Source organism: Danio aesculapii, chromosome 1 (genome assembly GCF_903798145.1).
Source record: "Danio aesculapii chromosome 1, fDanAes4.1, whole genome shotgun sequence".
NCBI classification, from domain to species: Eukaryota; Metazoa; Chordata; class Actinopteri; order Cypriniformes; family Danionidae; genus Danio; species Danio aesculapii.
In genome coordinates this window covers 32,816,831-32,835,654 of record NC_079435.1, presented here as the reverse complement: position 1 = coordinate 32,835,654, position 18,824 = coordinate 32,816,831, and the positions used below count along the sequence as shown (strand labels likewise).

The 18,824-nt window shown below is 38.8% G+C and overlaps 1 protein-coding gene across 1 annotated transcript in view; it reads left to right on the top strand.

The window, feature by feature from the left end:
- psip1a (PC4 and SFRS1 interacting protein 1a) overlaps positions 1 to 2,024 on the top strand; it is a 50,848-nt gene extending 48,824 nt beyond the window's left edge. The window contains exons 13-14 of the mRNA XM_056453332.1: positions 1,556 to 1,641; positions 1,732 to 2,024. Of these exons, the coding sequence (XP_056309307.1) occupies positions 1,556 to 1,641; positions 1,732 to 1,740 (95 nt within the window). The 3' untranslated portion in view covers positions 1,741 to 2,024. The remainder of the gene's footprint in view (positions 1 to 1,555; positions 1,642 to 1,731) is intronic.
- The last annotated feature ends 16,800 nt before the right edge of the window (positions 2,025 to 18,824 follow it).

Below are 18,824 nucleotides of genomic sequence, written 5' to 3'. Positions count from 1 at the left end.
GGGTACTGAAACACGGTGCTGTGCCTATGTAACTGGTATTCACCGGACTGAATCAGCAAATGAATTTTGGTGCCTAATTTTGGTGCCACTGGTGCTGTGACAAGGATGTAAGAAGCATCAAGAGGTACATCAAAGGCATGCACATGTATGCGTTGTGTCTCACTATCTCTAAACATTTAATTCTAAACAACTGCGTGGGGTACGGACACCGTCGGCGATGTTCTTGTAGGTAATGCACGCACGTAGGCAACGTGCGCAGTACAGCGCATCCAGTGAGCGACTCCCTTCAGATTCAACAACACACATCAAATTTGCCTAAACTAAGCATTCTAAAGTATGGCTATATTTTACAAGTAAGGATTCTGACTCGGCAACGTGAAGCAGATGATTACAAAAGTTGTTTGTAAGGGAGGAAGCACGCCAAACTTAATGAAACATTTGAGGGCACATGAAATCAACTTAAAGGCAGAGGAATGTCTGACAGCTTGCAACATCATCTGGCACTTTCACTGAGTACGTTTACATGGACACCAGTACTCCGATTTCAATATGATTAAGACAATACTCTGATTAAGAGTCAACCATGTAAACAGGGATTTTTGATTACCTTAAGGGACCACAGACACCCAGGTCATGAAATACGGAGGGGTTTTTTTTACCATTCGGTGTCCAATATCAAATTCCATTAAAACAACTCAATTCCACCAGTCCTTACTTCCTATTCTCATCCAATAATTGTCACGAGGCATGAACGATATGTTGCCGAATGAAAGTGAAACTTCCAACTGCAGATAAAGTCTAAACATTTAAAATGAAACACTTGAAATTAGATAAAACTCTAGCGTAAATGCTGAATAGGCTGGTGACATTAATTGTTTTATGCTGAAACTTTCCATCTAAAAGTCCTTCCTTGGTGTTATCCAAATGTTTTGGCACATTGAACACATGCCGGCCATAACAGGAAATTAAAAAAACTGCAACCACGTTTACTTATTTTTTTTTTAACACTTTAAATATTTCAAATTAATTGCATGCGTCACGTCAACACACTAATTTTGACAACACTAATATATGTATATGTATGTATATATATATATATATATATATATATATATATATATATATATATATATATATATATATGTATATATATGTATATATATATATATAAATGAAATCACAAATAATATATGTAGCAGGTCATTAAATTACTTTTAAAAGGACAGACTGTATATTACAACTAGAACGTTTTAAACTAAACAAACCTTCTGACGCACGTGTGCATAAACAAAACAAATGGTGAAAACACCATTTTTTACAGTAATTGACACTCACCATGGAGGGATGTGCTATAGGTTTGATAATCTAATAATCATTTGCAAATATTTGTGAGACGTAGCAAATTCACAGGCAGTCTCCTTGTGTTCTTTCATAATCTTTTTTTTCTGCTATCTAAAATTATTGTTTTATTTTATTGCATGCTGACTCTTTTTGAGAAATTATATGTCAATTATTTGCATTTTAAAAAGCTCACATTGTGGTTACATGTTTACAGATACCAAAATTTTGAATGAAGACTTCAACTCAGAAGAGGATGCTGAGACAGAGAAGGACAAATCAGGAGGAAATATCTTATCTATGGTGAAAAACAATCAGAAATTCATAATAATAAGCTCAAAGATGTTCATCTGATTTGCCCCAGCAGTCTGACAAAAATTTTCTTATTTTTAGTGTGAATAATCCTGCAGAAGAGTCTGTCTGAAAATGTTTGTTCACTGACGCCACGAATCTCAGCTTCCCAGCCAGAAGATCATCATATTGCAAGCATCTTTTTAGTGTTAGATTTACTGTTTACTGCCTCTAAGTCAAATTTTTAACAGTGCAGTTATCTAATCTATTTAGTGAAAATGTGTCAACGTTTAGCATTTAGTTTTTGCTTTATATCTAAACCTGTGTTTATTTTAATAGTTGATCCTTGCTTGTGTTTGTGTTTAGACTGCTTTAATAAAAACTGTTTAATCTTAGTGAAGTAGTGTTTGTATCAGGACCCCTTTTCTTTTGATCCTCTAGTACACTTTGGCCTTCAGCAACCTTTTTCTTCACCTTTTTTGACAAAACCCCTGTGAACAGTACAGAATATTAAATTATTTAACATTTCAGAGTATACTTTCCCCAAAAACAAAAATAAAAGGAATAATGAAATCATTTTTACAGATATATAAAAAAATTAATTAAAGCTGCAAGCATCACTGAAAGGGCACCCAAGCATAGAATGGCAGAGGACAGTGGGAAATAATCATTCAGTGGGTAAATAAAAGGAATATGCCAAAGTGAATATCGGCCAAACTTCCTTCTGCCAGCAGATGGAATCTGACTGTAACTTGGTGTAAGTGTTATGCTTCGAGCTTTTTGGTAAAGCAAAGAAAGGAAAATCAACTACAAAGAATTAAACACTAGGGATGTGCAGAATTATTCGATTAATCGATTATTCGAACACATCAGCGACGATCGAGCATGAAAACTATGGCTCTAAATTTATTGGCTTTAAAATTAAATTACTTTCATTCTTACTGATTGGTTATGCTGGTATTTGGGCGGTAGTTTGATATTTAATTGATTATGGCTACAGGGAGTTGCGGTTCAGAGGTGAGACCTGAACACAGATCCAGTATAGGGGGTCACACACCAGAAGTGCCACGTCGCGCCACGGCCCACGCAGCGTCATGCATTTTAGAATTCTAAACGTATGTTTCTATCAGGTTACACAGCATTGCCCAGCCACAACTCAGGACACTTCTTATTTCTGCCACGCCACAGAGCGCCATCTGAATAGTTTCATTTTAAATACCATGCGAATGTGTGCGAATTCTTTATTGTGGTGCAAAGTAAATGAGTCTCGATTTGCAAGGCTAAGCACCCTTGCCCATTGGTACCTGGCTGTTGCTGCAACTTCTGTGCCTGGTAAGCGATTTTTTTCCACCGCCGGTCTAATTGTAAATAAACTTCGCACTCTGCGTTCATCGGAGCATGAAGACTGACTGATCTTTTTGAATTAAAATATGTAGTCCTTCCTTATGTGAAGTTTTATTAGCCATGCATGGTTAAATATTCACGCTGTTTTTGTTTTAAGTTTAAGCAGCATAGTTAAATTAGGCCGGCTTTATTTTATTTACCTCTACCGACTGATCATTTTGAAAGAAATGTTATTTTAATCTTTAAGTTTTTTAGCTGTGGTAAAAAATATTCAGGCTATTTTTATTTTAAGTTTACGCAGCCAAATTATGCTAGCTTCTAATTTTATTAAGGCTATTTGCTACTTAACAGTCGTTTGGTTAAGTTTTGATAAAACCTTATTTTTGCGAACCTTTTACGAAAAAAAACCCCAACCTTTTTTGATCTACATCTGTTGTGATGCTGAAGTAAAATATTGTTTTGGTAAAAATGTCAGTTAAATAAAATAACTGATAAAATAACTGAAACAGTACGACTGTACAGATATCTTTATGATCCGTGATCATAGAGATAACCTAAAGATCAATAATTCTTGGCTATAAATTGCAACAGCTGTGGGAAAGGAGAAAGTTTTTGTTAAAAGGTTTGGAAAAACCTAAAGGATAAGTTTGTTAAAACCAAAAGAGGCCATGGCAAAAGTGGAGACCCAGATATACAATTACAAATATGTTTTTTCACCATTTATAGGTTTTACACTGATTTATATGTTCTATGTGCGCGATTTAGTTTGCTTTCACCACCGTTGTTTCGGTTGCGCATAGAGAATAGCAAACTTGCGCATGCAAAATACGGCAAATGTGAATGGCCTCTAAAGTCTTTATTCGGGGATTACTAATTTAAATAAATATATCAGGTCAGGTTGGTTGTGTTCAGACTTTCTGAATTTCTGTTATATTCTTGTTTGGTTGACCTCAATTTGTTTTTCCAGCTAGTATTTATGTTGGAATATTATTTTGTTTAAGTTAAATAAATATTTTTTGGCCTTAATTTTCCTGTGTCCTCATGCCTGACCGCTGGGCTATCTCACATATGGTCTACTACGTCTACTACAACTGATACTACTACAATGACTACTACTATTGATACTACTATGTCTACTACAACTGATACTACTACAACAACATTTACCACTACTACAACATCTGCATCGACAACATTTGCTACTTCTGATACTACTACACCAACGTCAACTACTGCCACTACATCATCTACTAATTCTGATACTACAACACCTATGACGTCTACTACTATTGATACTACTTCAACTACTACTTCAACAAACACAACTACTTCTACAATCACTACTACCACTACTACAACGACAGCAACCTGAATAATGACAATAGCAGAAATACTTATGCTAATGATGAGGAGATAAAAGGAGGACACGTCAGAACAGTAATTATAATAATGGTAACAAAAGTAGCAGTAATAAAAATTAATGATGATAGTGAGGAGGCGAGAGGGGTGAGGAAATCAGGAAGAGGACCAATAATAATAACAATAGTAATAATAATAATAATAATAATAATAATAATAATAATAATAAGTAGTAGTAGTAGAATAAGAATATAGAAGAAGAAGAAGATAGAAGCATGAGAAGAAAAGGAGAAAACAGAATAGGAATGGGGGGAAAATAGAAAGTAGAAGAAGAAAAGGAAAGGAAGAAAAATAAAGTGCAGTAGACAAAACAATGAGAATAATAATAAAGAAAACCTTACTTTAATAATGATAATATACAAATAATCAGAACACAAAGTTAAGAATAAAATTAATAAGAAAAATAACAAAAAAGAATATATATATATATATATATATATATATATATATATATATATATATATATATATATATATATATATATATATATATATACATACACATACATACTGTAGGAACTCCATATTCTAAGCGGAGTTAAAACCAGCAGTCATGAAAGCCTCATTGCACCCCTCCGTCTCCTTCTTAATTAAGTATCGCCCAGAGCTTAATTCCAATACACACTCTCCTTCCAACTTTATAAAACAAAGGACGGGTTGTAACCATCAGTTAATAAGTGATGGCCCATCGGGAAAATCCGGCCATTTGTTCCTCACATGACTATGTTAATTAACTTGCATCCAAAAGAAGAAAGACACATGTGTGTCTCTTCGGGCGCGTGATCTCCCCCCCCTTCCCTCGTGCTGTAAAGAAGGAGATAACACTCATATTGTTTAGGTACAAAAAGCCAGCACAATGTTTGGACATTTCACGTTTAAAAGTGTGTTTGCTCTAATGTTTTGTTGCTAATAGTTGTGTATGTTTTACTACGTATGTAAGTGTAACCCATTCGCTCTCTGCGTGCTTGCTGGCCTCTAGCTCCACCGCTGCTACTCTGCGTTGTGTTGTACAGTAGGTGAGAGTTCAAAGTGACTATTACCGCCGGGGCTTATACCGCCGCCGTTTGAAATAACTGCTGCTCTGTTTTTAGTGTAGGACCGCAATTTGTGAAAAAGCCGCCAGGGGGCGCAAAGGGACGGGATGCGAACGGAAAGAAATAGCCTTTACAGCAGCTTTAAATATGCTACTGTGCTTGTAAATGATATTAAACAATAGGTCAAAGCATTATAAGTCCTTCATTAATCATTTAAAATTTGTTAACACACTTTATTGTAAACTTTTTAAGTGCAAAGAGGACTCGTTTTGGAATTGAAGAAATAAAAGACAACTAACATGACACACACATTCAATACAAATAAGTAGTCTTAAATAAATAAATAAAGCAGTCTTTTAGCCTGCTTTTAGTGTTTGCCGTTTTGATAGGACTAAGACAAGACTTTTTCATTTATGTTTTTATTTATGTTTTTCTTTACATTTTCGTTGTTGATTATATTTTACTATCTTATTTTATGTCTGAATTATTGTACATAATAATAAACGAATAATGAAAATAAATTAATAATGAAAATATGCCTAAATAAAACATTTATTTAAATATATTGTGGCGAAACACTGAGAAACGGTCAGGGGCATGGTCTAAAGAGCTTAAGTTGAATGCTGCTTCATCAAAAGCAAAAAAAATAAATTGACCTACCTTAACCAGATCACTAAAAGTATAATAAAAATAATTTTTTGCTCTCTCTCTCTCTCTCTCTCTCTCTCTCTCTCTCTCTCTCTCTCTCTCTCTCTCTCTCTCTATATATATATATATATATATATATATATATATATATATATATATATATATATATATATATAATTATGTATTTATTTAATTATATATAATTATAAATATATTCTTAATAAACTTCCCAGCCACAAATATTAAAAAAACACAACTTGTATTAAAACTGGGCGAGGATTAGAAAGAATACGATGCTTGTTATATAATTTAAAATGTTATTCCTCTTGTCCAATTTCTTTATGCACATTTTTTCACTCGCTACTCTGCCAGGAACTTCGCCAGAGAGCACCTTCAAAAATCTCAATCTCATGGCTCATTCTTCACTAATATAGAATTAAAATAATGGCGCGTTTGGTTCATTGGGCATCCCGCGGGTGCAACCAACAAGAGTTGTGCATTTTAGTTTAACTTTTTGAGCGTTAAAAGCAGTTCGGTGTTAGTTTTTATTTAAATATGTCAAGCCGAAACTAAACAGCGCATTCTCTCGTCTCCTCGTTCATAGACTGGGACGCACTGCTGAAGCAGGCAATAGAGAAACTCCGTCATTCATCATAATCTTAGCTGATGTTTCGGAGTCGAAAGAATATATTAAAGAGAAATGTTCTTTTAACAGTCCCTATATATTTAATCTTTTTCTTTCTTTTTTTCTTGTCATTTCTCTTCAGCAAATTATATTTTTTAAAGCTGCTTGATTCTTTTAAAACCGAAAGCAGAGCCCGTCAATTGGTGTTTTTCCATAAGATACGTTTATCCTACGATAATTTATCCTCTGATCCTTTTGCATAAAGGTTTTAATAAAAAAAAAACAGGTCACTTAATTACTTTCGATGTGCTAAAATATTTGTTAAACGAATGTTATTTAAAAAAGCATATGCACATATTACAATTGTAAAATAGTCTAAAATGCATGGTCTAGTCAGAAATAAAGGAAATTAGTTATATTTAATGCATAAAATAGGCTAGCCCCTTTTATAAATTGAGTTTAATTGATTTGAAACTTTTAATTGCATTTTAATGTCCTGTATGAATAATAAAAGTTGCATCAGATTGACGAAAAAACGAATATTAATACCTGCAAACAGGGCCACGGTTACTTTTTTTTCACTGACTGGCATGACTGGCAAACGCGTCAGAAAAAAAACTGCTGAATCTCTGCGAATATTTGGTTAACTTATAAAACAAATGTCTGGTTTAGTGATGTTAATAATGCATAGAAAAATGCAAAGCAGAATTCTCCTGAGCTCATTAAACCACTGATGAAAGCGACGGAATCACTGGCCCACCACGTTCTTACGAACATATTTATTTATTAAAGGTATTATTTCATTGACCTGAACATAACCAGTTATAATATAATTACTAACCCATCGTTTAAAGCAGGCAACACTCTATTCAGCTATGTTCTGTGTTTTTACTTAAAAATATTTTCGTTTTGGCGAATGCTTGGAGCGTAATATAGATATTTTAAATAACAGGTAGTAGGGGTGGGCGGTACACCGGTGTCATAGTCATCACCAGTGTGACATTGCGCCACGACATGGATTTTCTAATACCGTCAATACCGTAATAAATCAATTATGCGCCTTGAACGGCTGCATTTACATCAATAATAGCTAATTCTAAATAATAAGGCATTCAATTTTCTTCAAACGTTCAGTTGTGGTCTGAATACATGTCCTTATACTACAGGGCTCGAAATTGCAACCATTTGGGTCGCATGAACGCCCGAAATGTAATCTATGCGCCCTCATAATATATTTGGGAGCATTTGTGTGTCTGAATATAATAAACAGGGAGCTTTTGTTACTGCAGGAAATACAAACGGCTGAAGAGTGAAAAGTGCACAGGTTTGCAAACCTCACCTAAAGTTATAATAATAATAATGGCGCAGATGACAGCGATCATGACATGAGGTAAATGTTGATCCGCCAGCTGAGATCAATCGATTGTTTTCGGAGAAGGTGCCCGAATCTTGATGCGTTGCATTCACCGCGTGTTCAGCGCAAATGTCCGCTAAATATAAAATCTAACACTGTACACATCATCGCCAAAGAAACTCGCCTTTACTAAGTTTACACTGAAACTACGGCTCATAACAAAGAGCGGAATTGCGCCGGTGGTCATCATGAGAATCCTGCTCTGTCTGCTCATAAATTGGTGCGGCTGACTCGCCTGCTTTATTCCACCAACACAGAGAAATGAAGATCAGCTCATAACGAGACTGAGCATTTACAATGAACCAAACCAAAACTTTTAAAGAGTGATAGAAGTGAGACTTTCTTTTGTCCGTTCTTCCTTGAGATGTTTTTTATTTTGCTATTGAAAGTAATTCCATGATATTATGCCGTCACCGTTCAAAAGATAGAAACATTCATTTTCATAAGTCCCCATATTTAATGCGGTTTCGTTTTTAAACGCATAGGTTTTGTTACGCCATCCGTCCTATAGGAGTTTTGGATTTTGTGTATTCATGTTTGTGAAAAACACTTAATAGTGGAGACCCCTTCCCCCTTCTCATAACCAAAAGCTTGTCTGTCAGGTGTTAATGGGCATCAGTGAGGCCGAAATCATGTCTATTTAAGTGTCTTTAATATAGTGTATAGATTATTATGCGTTATTGAAACATCAAGGGGGACGCAGCAAAGTCACTTATAAATTAAAATTTTATTATTTTATGCAACAGCCTTACATTTAAAACGGAAACTTAACGGCGATTATAATCAAAAAGAACTCAGCCTATAAGGCTAGATGTTTTCTTTCCCTTATTTATTAATTTATTTGTTCATGTGTTTGGCGCATGTAACTCGTGTGCCATCGGAAAACTAGTGTAATGACGGCAAGCCATCTTTCCCAGACTCGGGGCAAAGTCCTGCCTCTCCTTTCACTCCGTCCCGAAGCCCCAGCTGGCCCTCCTGGCATCCTCTGCGTAAAACATATGCTGGATAAGTTAACGGTTCATTCCGCTGTGGCAATTACAGACTAATAAAGGGACTAAGCCAAAAAGAAAATGAATGACGAATGAATGAATGAATAAATAAATAATAATAATAAAATAAAAATAAGGTAATAATCTTTACACACAGATGCCGCGTAAGTGGCCTTTTTTAATTTAGAGATGGTACATTTGAATTGCCTCTGCCACTTCTTCCCCCACCTCAAACCTGAAAGTTGAAGAGAGAACTATATTCTTTGAATAAAACTATTGAGCTATAAAGGGAAAAAACGCAGAAGAAATTTGCCATTATATTAGTTTTAGCACAGCTGCCAGTCATTTTCACATTCGTTTTTCAGTTAGGGATTAATATTAAAGTAGCCTAGTAAAAATGTCTATACTATAATATTATAATTTGTTATATCCATTATTATTATTATTAAAGCTATACAATTGACAAAACGCAGAACCCTTAAAAAATTTGCTTTCATTTTGACATAGCTAATGCACACATTTAAAGTTATGTAAAAAAACATCCCATTCTACAGCAGCAGTCAAGTTAGGACACTTAAAAATGCCTTTTGCGTTTGAAGATGATCGACCTGCGAAGTTATGTTTACAGTGTTATAAAAGAAAAAGGTAGGCTATTTAGTGCGTGTGGATTTACCGTAGACAGGCTTTCTGTTTGGCTAATGCCTAAAAATGTAACTAAGTAACACATTAATTTTAGCAACTATTTTTAAATGGCATTTAAAATTTAAATTCATTTTTTTATTTAATTTAACATTTAAATATAATTTAATTTAAAACATTTATTTTTTCCTCGCTGATTTTGGTTGGGTAATAAAGCGTGATGACTCAGATATGATCTAGTTTAGCTTGCATGTGTGGGCATATTTTGACGTCTTTACCTAAAACTTTAAACATTTATAATATTTAAAATAAAACGGAAAGAAATAAGGAGACTAACATAATTTAAAACACTTATTTGGTGCTTAAACCACCTTCAGAAAGTTTTGCCAGCTGTGGTAGAGCGCAACGGAGGCTCCACTGGAATGTAGCAGATGTGTTAAAACTTGGTATTATTTATTAATATGTTATTAATGTGTTTTTGTGTTCCTCGTCTTGTACGTCGCCGTGTTATTGTGCGTCAACGTCACGTTTATCTGTCCTTAAGCGCGCATATAGTCGAACATTTCTGCTCGACATCGGTAGAAACAAACTTCACAAGTTAAACTCCGCGGACACTGATGAACTGCAAGATCTCGGCTTGCTCCGGATGCCTACCCATCCTCCGACCACCACCTCACCACCTCGCCCACAATGGAGGCGCTTCAAGCGGCGCGAGAGGAAGCAGAAGAGGGGTAAGCGCGGGGGTATCCGAACAAGGCTAGCGAACGTACGCTCGCTAGACAACAAACTGGACTACATCCGTCTACTTCGTTCATCACATAGGACTGTAAAGGACTGTTGTGCTTTTGTGTTTACGGAAACTGCACATTAGTGAGCAGCAGACAGCCCACCCCGATGCTTTTCTCATCCTGGCAGGGGACTTTAACCATGCAGACCTAAAGAGTGTGTTTCCAAAAATACAACAACAGACTTTCCAACACGGGGCAATAACACAATGGACTTTGTTTACACCACACAGAGAGGAGCTTACAAAGCCTTCCCCCTCCCCCACCTTGGTGGACCACTTAACTGTCATGCTAATGCCTGCTTACAGACCGATAGTTAAAGTCACCAAACCGGTTTGCAAGGAGATACAAGTGTGGCCAGAAGGTTCTTCAGAGGCTTTACAAGACTGCTTCAATACCACAGACTGGGATATGTTCAAACAGGCTGCCACTCAAAAGAGCAAGAGCACCAGCCCCAATCATGTACACCTTCTACAGACCAGCTGCATCACTGTGTGGTTTGGAACCTGCAATGCATCCTGCAGGAAAACACTTCAATGCATAGTGAGAACAGCTGAGAAGATCGTTGGTGTCTCTCTCCCCTCCCTTCAGGACATTTACAGCACACGTCTTACCCGTAAAGCCCTCTGCATAACAGCAGATGCCACCCACCCAATGCACAACTTCTTCAGTCTGCTGCCATCACACACACACACACACACACACACACACGCACGCACGCACACACACACACACACACACACACACACACACACACACACACACACATATTAATTTATATACATTTGGTTGACAATAAATAAATAAAAGAAAGAATTAATGAATGAATCCTACAGTCAGCTTGTGCCTCTATGTTTGTTAGTTACTGGAGACATCCAGTAAGACACAGTCAAATATTCAGTCCAAATGCACTGGAGAGACCTGAAACATGTTAATTTTTCCTTATTGGCTATATGACATTTAGATGTTGCATATTATTCTGTGGTCTTAAGAAAAGTGTTAAGTATTTCAGCACATAAGAGCAAATATAGCTTATAGCCCATTTCGTTGCGCTCGGCAGCTTTTCACTAATAAAGCTCTTCATGTAAATTTCATTTTTCAATTTTAGCACGTCATATAAAAATATCGCCCTTGCGCCCTCATTTATGATATCCTGCCGCCGGGCCTGCTATAGCGAAACTTTATTGTTTGAGAAGAAACAAAAACGGAAACTGTGCATGAAAACCTGGCTGGGAAGACGGCGATAAAATGAATTTTCTGTTCTTCAACGAGAAAACAAAATCGCAGACACGACACAATGACGGCGTTAATTATACAACGCAGTGTTTACGATCATATTAACAACTAACATTAATATCAATAACTCCTCTGGCTTTAGACTTTACCTTTTAGAGCTTGTTCTTGTCGGCGCAATATAAGTTTATTGCATGTATAGCTACGAATCAGATTATGAAGAATGATTAAGAGCATGCTTTCCCTTTATTTCATCCTTTCCGTAAGGTGTTTTATTTATTTATTTATAATTTTTTAAAATAATGATGACAATATTCACTGTCTAAGCATTCCTCGGTATACTACCAACAAATTACGCCCCTGTACCCAAGTAGCCTACCTAAGTTAATTTACATTTCATGTAAAAAATAAGAAATCAAAAAAGACCAAAGTATTATGCTAAATATCCGTACAAACGAACATGTTTGTTGTTTAACTTTCGTTGATAAAACAACACAATACAGCCTATAATAATGTAGGCTAGTTAAATAGAAATAACTTTAACTGCTTGAAACAGTAAACGTTACATTTTAGAAACTTCACAAATACTAATCAATAATAATATAAATAGTAACGAAGAACAAAAATATTAGCCTAGGCTTGTAACAACATAAGTCAGATGTTGAAAAAAAACTGCGTCTCTCCGCCTTTTGTTTTCTATTCATATTTTAAATTCTTTGCCAGAAAAACTAACATGTTGACTTTGTTCGGTTTAAGCGGAGACTTATTTGAGATTACAATGTTTCCAGCAGCACTGAGACAGTGTGCCTGTAGCGCATGCAGATACTTTTTCGCAACCGTGGCAAAGAGGGTATCTTGCTCCGCCGCCTGCATTTCTCGGAAACCAGCTCTACATTGCGGAGCGGCGCATTCTCAACTACCAAATATGCTGCTTAATTTCTCATCAACGTCTACTATTTATCAGTTTCTCTTTTGTATTTGGCCATTTTTGAAAAGGCCTCTCTGCCATACCTGGCTGACTAGCTGGGCATTTGCGTTCAGTAGATGACACCGGAGCTGGCTCCGCATTTCATGGGCTGGGTTACATGACCACAGCTCTAGAGGTTCGACGTGTTTGTCCATTTAACACTTATTTTTCTAAACAAGCCCAACAAATAGCTTCATCCTAATTATTGATTCGCCTTTCTCGTTCGCCACGAATCCAAAATGTTTCCAGATTGGGGATGTAATATAAGTTTTCCAGCGAGGTTCATGGCTGAACTTGAACTTGCTGTATCACGTCTAAGTTAACGTTATATTCATAAATGTATAGGCTACTTGGCAACAAAACAGAAAACGTGTGTTCTAGAGTGATTGTCATGACGGTGACCGTCACAGCCCTTACATATGACATTGCATACATGTTTTAAGCTATAAAATGAAAGCCTCAGTTTGGTGCGGAGTTATCATTATACCAAAATCAAGAAAATCTTTGGATTTGTTTGATTCGTAGATTGTAGGCTATTTTAAAAGCTGATATTATATAAGAACTATTAATAACTGTAATTTTCAAAAAAATAAAATAAATAAAATAAAAAAGGGGTTTGTTGGTTGTAGCCCACCCTAAATCATCAACAGCCTGCTTTTTTAAGTTTATAAAGCGGCTCCAGACAGCACAGAGGTGATCTGCATTAGCGCTGGTTAATGTCAACTCTGTGTGAAACTGTGACCAGAAATATCCTTCTTTCAATTTGCTTCTTTGGCAAAATGCGTCTGTAGAAACGTGTGTTTGCATGTGTTACCATACAAAGAGTTAACAAATATTTGTTGTACATTTAGTGGCCGATCACAAAGCGCACGCCTTTACGTTCCAAAAATGCGCGGCGCACCGCGCTGCCTTTTATGGTTGACAAAAAAAGAAGCCCTGCACTCTTTTGTATGTCACTACAAAACGACTGAATCAGCTGGTGTGCGCGAGTCGAGTTGCTGTCGATGTTATAATTGTAATTTTAATAATATTGTGATATTCAAGATCTATAAATACAACTCTGGATAACTTGAAACAGCGACCACAAGTACTCTCCTCCATCTTTAAAAGTTTGCTATACTCACATTGACAACCCAAACCCCGCTGTCACCTCAACAGAAACCCTGCAGTGCTTTCATTTGCCTGAACAATGAAACAGAAGTAACACGCTTTTCCGCTCGAGCACACAGCACACAACGGCAAAACTTGAAGCGCGCTGACCGAGCATAAGATCATGTTTATTACTAAGAAAACTAACTCAAAATTATATTTTAATTGAACACATCTGATCACATAAGGTACGCACAGAAAAGTCTGTTTAGTGTTGTGGAAAGGCAAAGCTGAATATCTGTGGTTAAACTGCCACCCAGCGGTCAAAAGCTGCTGGCGCACCAAGTACCGCTGTCGCCGCGGTATGAATGGCACCATAAGGAACACATTGAAGTAGTAACATCTGTATGTGTTGTGGGGTGGTAAACAGGAGATGCAGGCTAAGAGAGGTTCGCGATCGTGACTCGACCATTTATTTGTCAGAAGGGCACCTATCAGTGTGGATAACACAAACTGAGTCAAATAGCAACACAAAACATTCATTATTATTAACTACTGCCACCCATACTGCAACACAATGGCTTTGCATGAGCCGCACACTCCCTCAATCACTCTATCACAAAAAACAAAAGATAAAACAGCCTTTTTTACTCCCTATACAACTCTCCATTTGCTCCTTACAATTTAGTACACAGAATATCTCAGTAAACAGAACTCTTGAGCATTAATAACAAAGATGTATTTTGAATAAGGATCCTGCTATCATGAACACGTCTTACCTATCAGTGTTGATAACACAAACTGAGGAAATTACGGCGCACTGCGCCTTTATCAACACTACGGTGTGCCAAGAGGCTCAAACAACATAAGAAACGTCAAAATACCTAAATAAAACAGTGTCACAGCGACATCTTGTGGACAAAACAAACACTGCGCTACATCCACCCCTTCCTTAATTGATGGCGTCCCAGCCATCAGATTACCCAAAAAACTTAAAAGTGGTATGCTCTTAGGCAATTAAAACAATAAATGTGTTTTGAGTGAATGTGTATAGATGGTGTATGTGGGGTAGCTAACTGTTATCAGTGTGTAAGCAGTATGGCTCTGTGAGTGTCCTTCTGCTCCTCTTATTTTTAAGCTTTAGCCACAACTTCCTCCCTCTTTCTATCTTCTTTTGATCACTCTCCATATTCACAACTTGTGATTCTAGTAAGAGTTTAAGTGGAGGGCGTCGATTTCGTTGGGGGTTTCTCGTTGGAGAGTTGGGCCCTTGTGTGGAGGTGGCACCACTGTCCATTGCACGCACTTCCTCTCTGTCACTTATTTCTGCTGTACATGTGTCTGCCTCCTGTGTGTTCATTGGTTCCCCTTGCTCATTGGCTGTTTCAATACAGGTTCCTTCCAGAGTCTCATCTGAACCATTACTTTCCATATCCTCCTCTGCTTCCAGTTCAATGCCTGCCTCGCTCATCTCTCCAACTGATTCTTTCCCTTCCATGATCACTTGTTCGTCTTGCTCCACCGGAAGAAACATACATTGAGTCAAAAGGTTTCTGTGAACCACTCTCTCTGCTCCTCCATCCTCTGGTCGCACCACGTACACAGGCAGATTTGGTTGCTTCCTGACCACAACATACGGCTGCGCCTCCCATCGATCTCCCAACTTCTGTCTTCCCTCCACATGACAGACTTTGACTAAGACTCTATCACCAGGACTCAGGTCCTCGCTCTTAGCTCTTTTGTCATAGTATTTTTTCTGTTGTCCTTTTGCCAGCTGAGATGTCTTATTAGCCAGGGCATAGGCCTGCTTCAGGGAGTCATACAGAGTCTGAACATACTTGCTGTATTCACATGGCTGGTTTGTTGTGGGGGAACCAAAAATGAGGTCCACTGGGAGCCTCGGATGCCTGCCAAACATTAGGTAGTATGGGCTATAGCCAGTGGAGTCATGCTGTGAGCAGTTATATGCATGTGTCATGGCATCAATGTGCTCATGCCATCGGAACTTCAAGTGAGGCTCTAGGGTTCCTAACATGTTCATCAGAGTACGGTTAAATTTCTCAGTGGTCCCATTTCCTTGGGGGTGGTAGGGTGTGGTGTGAGTTTTAGTGATGCCCGTACACTTGCATAACTCCTTCACAATTGCACTTTCAAAATTACGGCCTTGATCAGCATGTAATCTTGCAGGGAACCCAAATCGGCAGAAGAAATTCCTCCAAGAGGTTCTGGCTACTGTGCTTGCCTTTTGATCCCTAGTGGGGTAGGCTTGTGCGTAACGGGAAAAGTGATCCGTAACTATAAGCACATTCTCTATACCACCCTTGGACTTCTCCAGCATCAAGAAGTCCACACAGACCAGGTCCATGGGGGCACTGGTATGAATACTGACAAGGGGTGCCCTGACATTGGCTGTGGGAGTTTTCCTTAGGCAGCACCTCTCACACTGCTCACACCAAGCCTTAATTTCCTGGAACATTCTTGGCCAGTAAAATCGTTCTCTTATCACCTGTAGTGTCCTCACAAATCCCAGATGCCCTGCGTCATTGTGAAGGGCCATTTTGATGGTTTCTCGCAGCTTTTCAGGCAGTATTAGTTGTTCAATCACCCCTTTATGGCAGTCTCTGATGCTGCGGTACAGGATTCCTTTTTTACCACCAGCCTCTTCCACTCTTTTAAAAGAAGACCCCCAGTAGCTCCCACTTCCATCCTCTCACTGTGACTTGGTTTGTGGTTCCTACTCTTAAAGTGGAGGACAGGACCGATAACCCCATCTTCCCTCTGCATCGCTCGGAGCTCCAGTATAGTCATAGCAGGCAGTGCCTCCATCCCCACATCCATATACACCTCCCTAGGCTCCTGACAGCTTTCAGGTTCCTCTATAAGAACTGTGTCCTCTCCTATGACCCCCTCACTCTTCTGGGTGGTATGTGCCTCCTCAGGACTTGGTTCACTTATCCTCAACTGCTGTGGGCAGGACTGCAGTGATTCCACCACCTCTTGATTTGACATACGCGAGAGGGCATCAGCATTTGAATTATTCTGTCCCCTCCGATACTGAATGTCAAAATCAAATATGGATAGATGAGAAACCCATCTCTGACCGGTGGCGTCCAGTTTGGCTGAGGTCATTAGATATTTCAGAGTGTTATTGTCTGTCAGAACAGAGAACTTGCGTCCATAGAGGTGGTCATGAAACTTCTCCGTAACTGCCCACTTGAGAGCAAGAAACTCAAGCTTGTGTGCCGGATACCTTGTCTCAGGTGGGCTCAAGCCTCTGCTCGCATATGCAATTACCCTTTCTGCCCCATTTTGGACCTGCACCAGAAATGCGCCAAGCCCCGTTCCTGAGGCGTCAGTCTGCAGCAGAAAGGGCTGACTGTAATCTGGATAGCCTAGCACTGGAGCACTTATCAGCTTTTCTTTTAAAGACTGAAAAGCCTCCTCACATTCAGCAGTCCAAATAAATGGCTGGTGTGGGCCAGGATTTTTCTGCTTCCCTCTTTTCTTTCTTTTAGGGTCACCGGAGGTAAGGCGGTATAAAGGAGAAACTAAGTTAGAGTAGCCCTTTACATACCTCCTATAGTAGCCTGTGAAGCCCAAAAACTGCAACACTTCTACACAGTTAGTCGGTCTTTGCCAATCCTTGACCTTATTGATCTTCTCTGGGTCTGTCCTGATGCCCTCTGCTGACACCAAGTGACCCAAGTACTGCACTTCCTTCCTGACAAGCTGGCACTTAGATGGTTTAAGCTTTAAACCATGTTCTCGAAGCCTATCGAAAACAGTCTGGAGCCTTTCCAAATGTTCTTTAAAGGACTTAGAGAAAATTATGATGTCGTCAAGATAAATAAGGAGGTGGGTGAAATTTAAATCGCCAAAACAGGAGGTCATCAGTCTTTGAAATGTGGAGGGTGCATTTTGCAACCCAAAAGGCATCCTATTGGCTCCAAACAGACCCATGGGAGTGCTGAATGCCGTCTTGGGCTTATCTTGTTTCGCCACCTCCACCTGCCAATATCCTGAGGTAAGGTCGAGGGTCGAGAAATACTTTGCCTGTCCTAAAGCCTCTAGAGCCTCCTCTATCCTAGGCAAAGGGAATGCATCTCGTGTGCTGCAGGAGTTTAGTTTCCTGTAGTCAATACACAATCGCAGTGACCCATCTTTCTTTGTCACGACCACCACAGGCGATGCGTAAGGACTTTTACTGGGGCGAATAACTCCTGCTGTCTCCATATCCATCAATAACCGCCTTACATCTTGCCACTGGGAGGGGGGTATTTTGCGGTATGGCATTCGGAACGGCCTTGGGTCAACCAAGGGAATCTCATGCTGTACTGTTGTGGTGTGACCATAGTCCAGAGGATGTTGGGAGAACACATCTGCATTCTTGTCCAGTAGGTCCTTAAGTAGGACACGTTGGTCCTCACTTTCCACTGAAGCTTTACTTAGGTCAACACCGCAGCTGGCTACTACTTGGTCTAGACTGAGACATGCCCCGCTGTGTCCAGCTTCACCATGCTTTTTATCAGGGAACTCTACCACCTTGTCCACTAGGACTGCACTGGCCAGTCTTGTGTGTCGTTTGATTGTAACAACTTGCTGGGAAAGATTCATCACTCTAACTGTGGCACAACCTCTTTTCACTTTCACAAGCACTTTGGCAACTAAGATGTCCTGAGGGAGCTTTAAGGAGGGATGACCTTCAATAAGAGCTGTGTAGGTCTTCCTTTGAGGGCCCGTTCTGACACCTTAAATCCATCTCTTTCCCACCAGGGATGTGTATTGTATGACCAGTGTAAACAGCAGGACCCACAATGTCATTCACTCCCCTTTGCTTGGTGTTCCCCACCTTCAGTAAAGCTGTGTACCACTCAGGATGCTTTTCTTTGACCTGGTGCAGAAACTGCGATCCATAAGCTGCTTGAAGATGGGTTCGAGAGGCTCGTATAATGTTGGTTCCCACCAACAGGGGGACTGAAGAGCGATAGTCAGAATTGGGAACAATTCTTT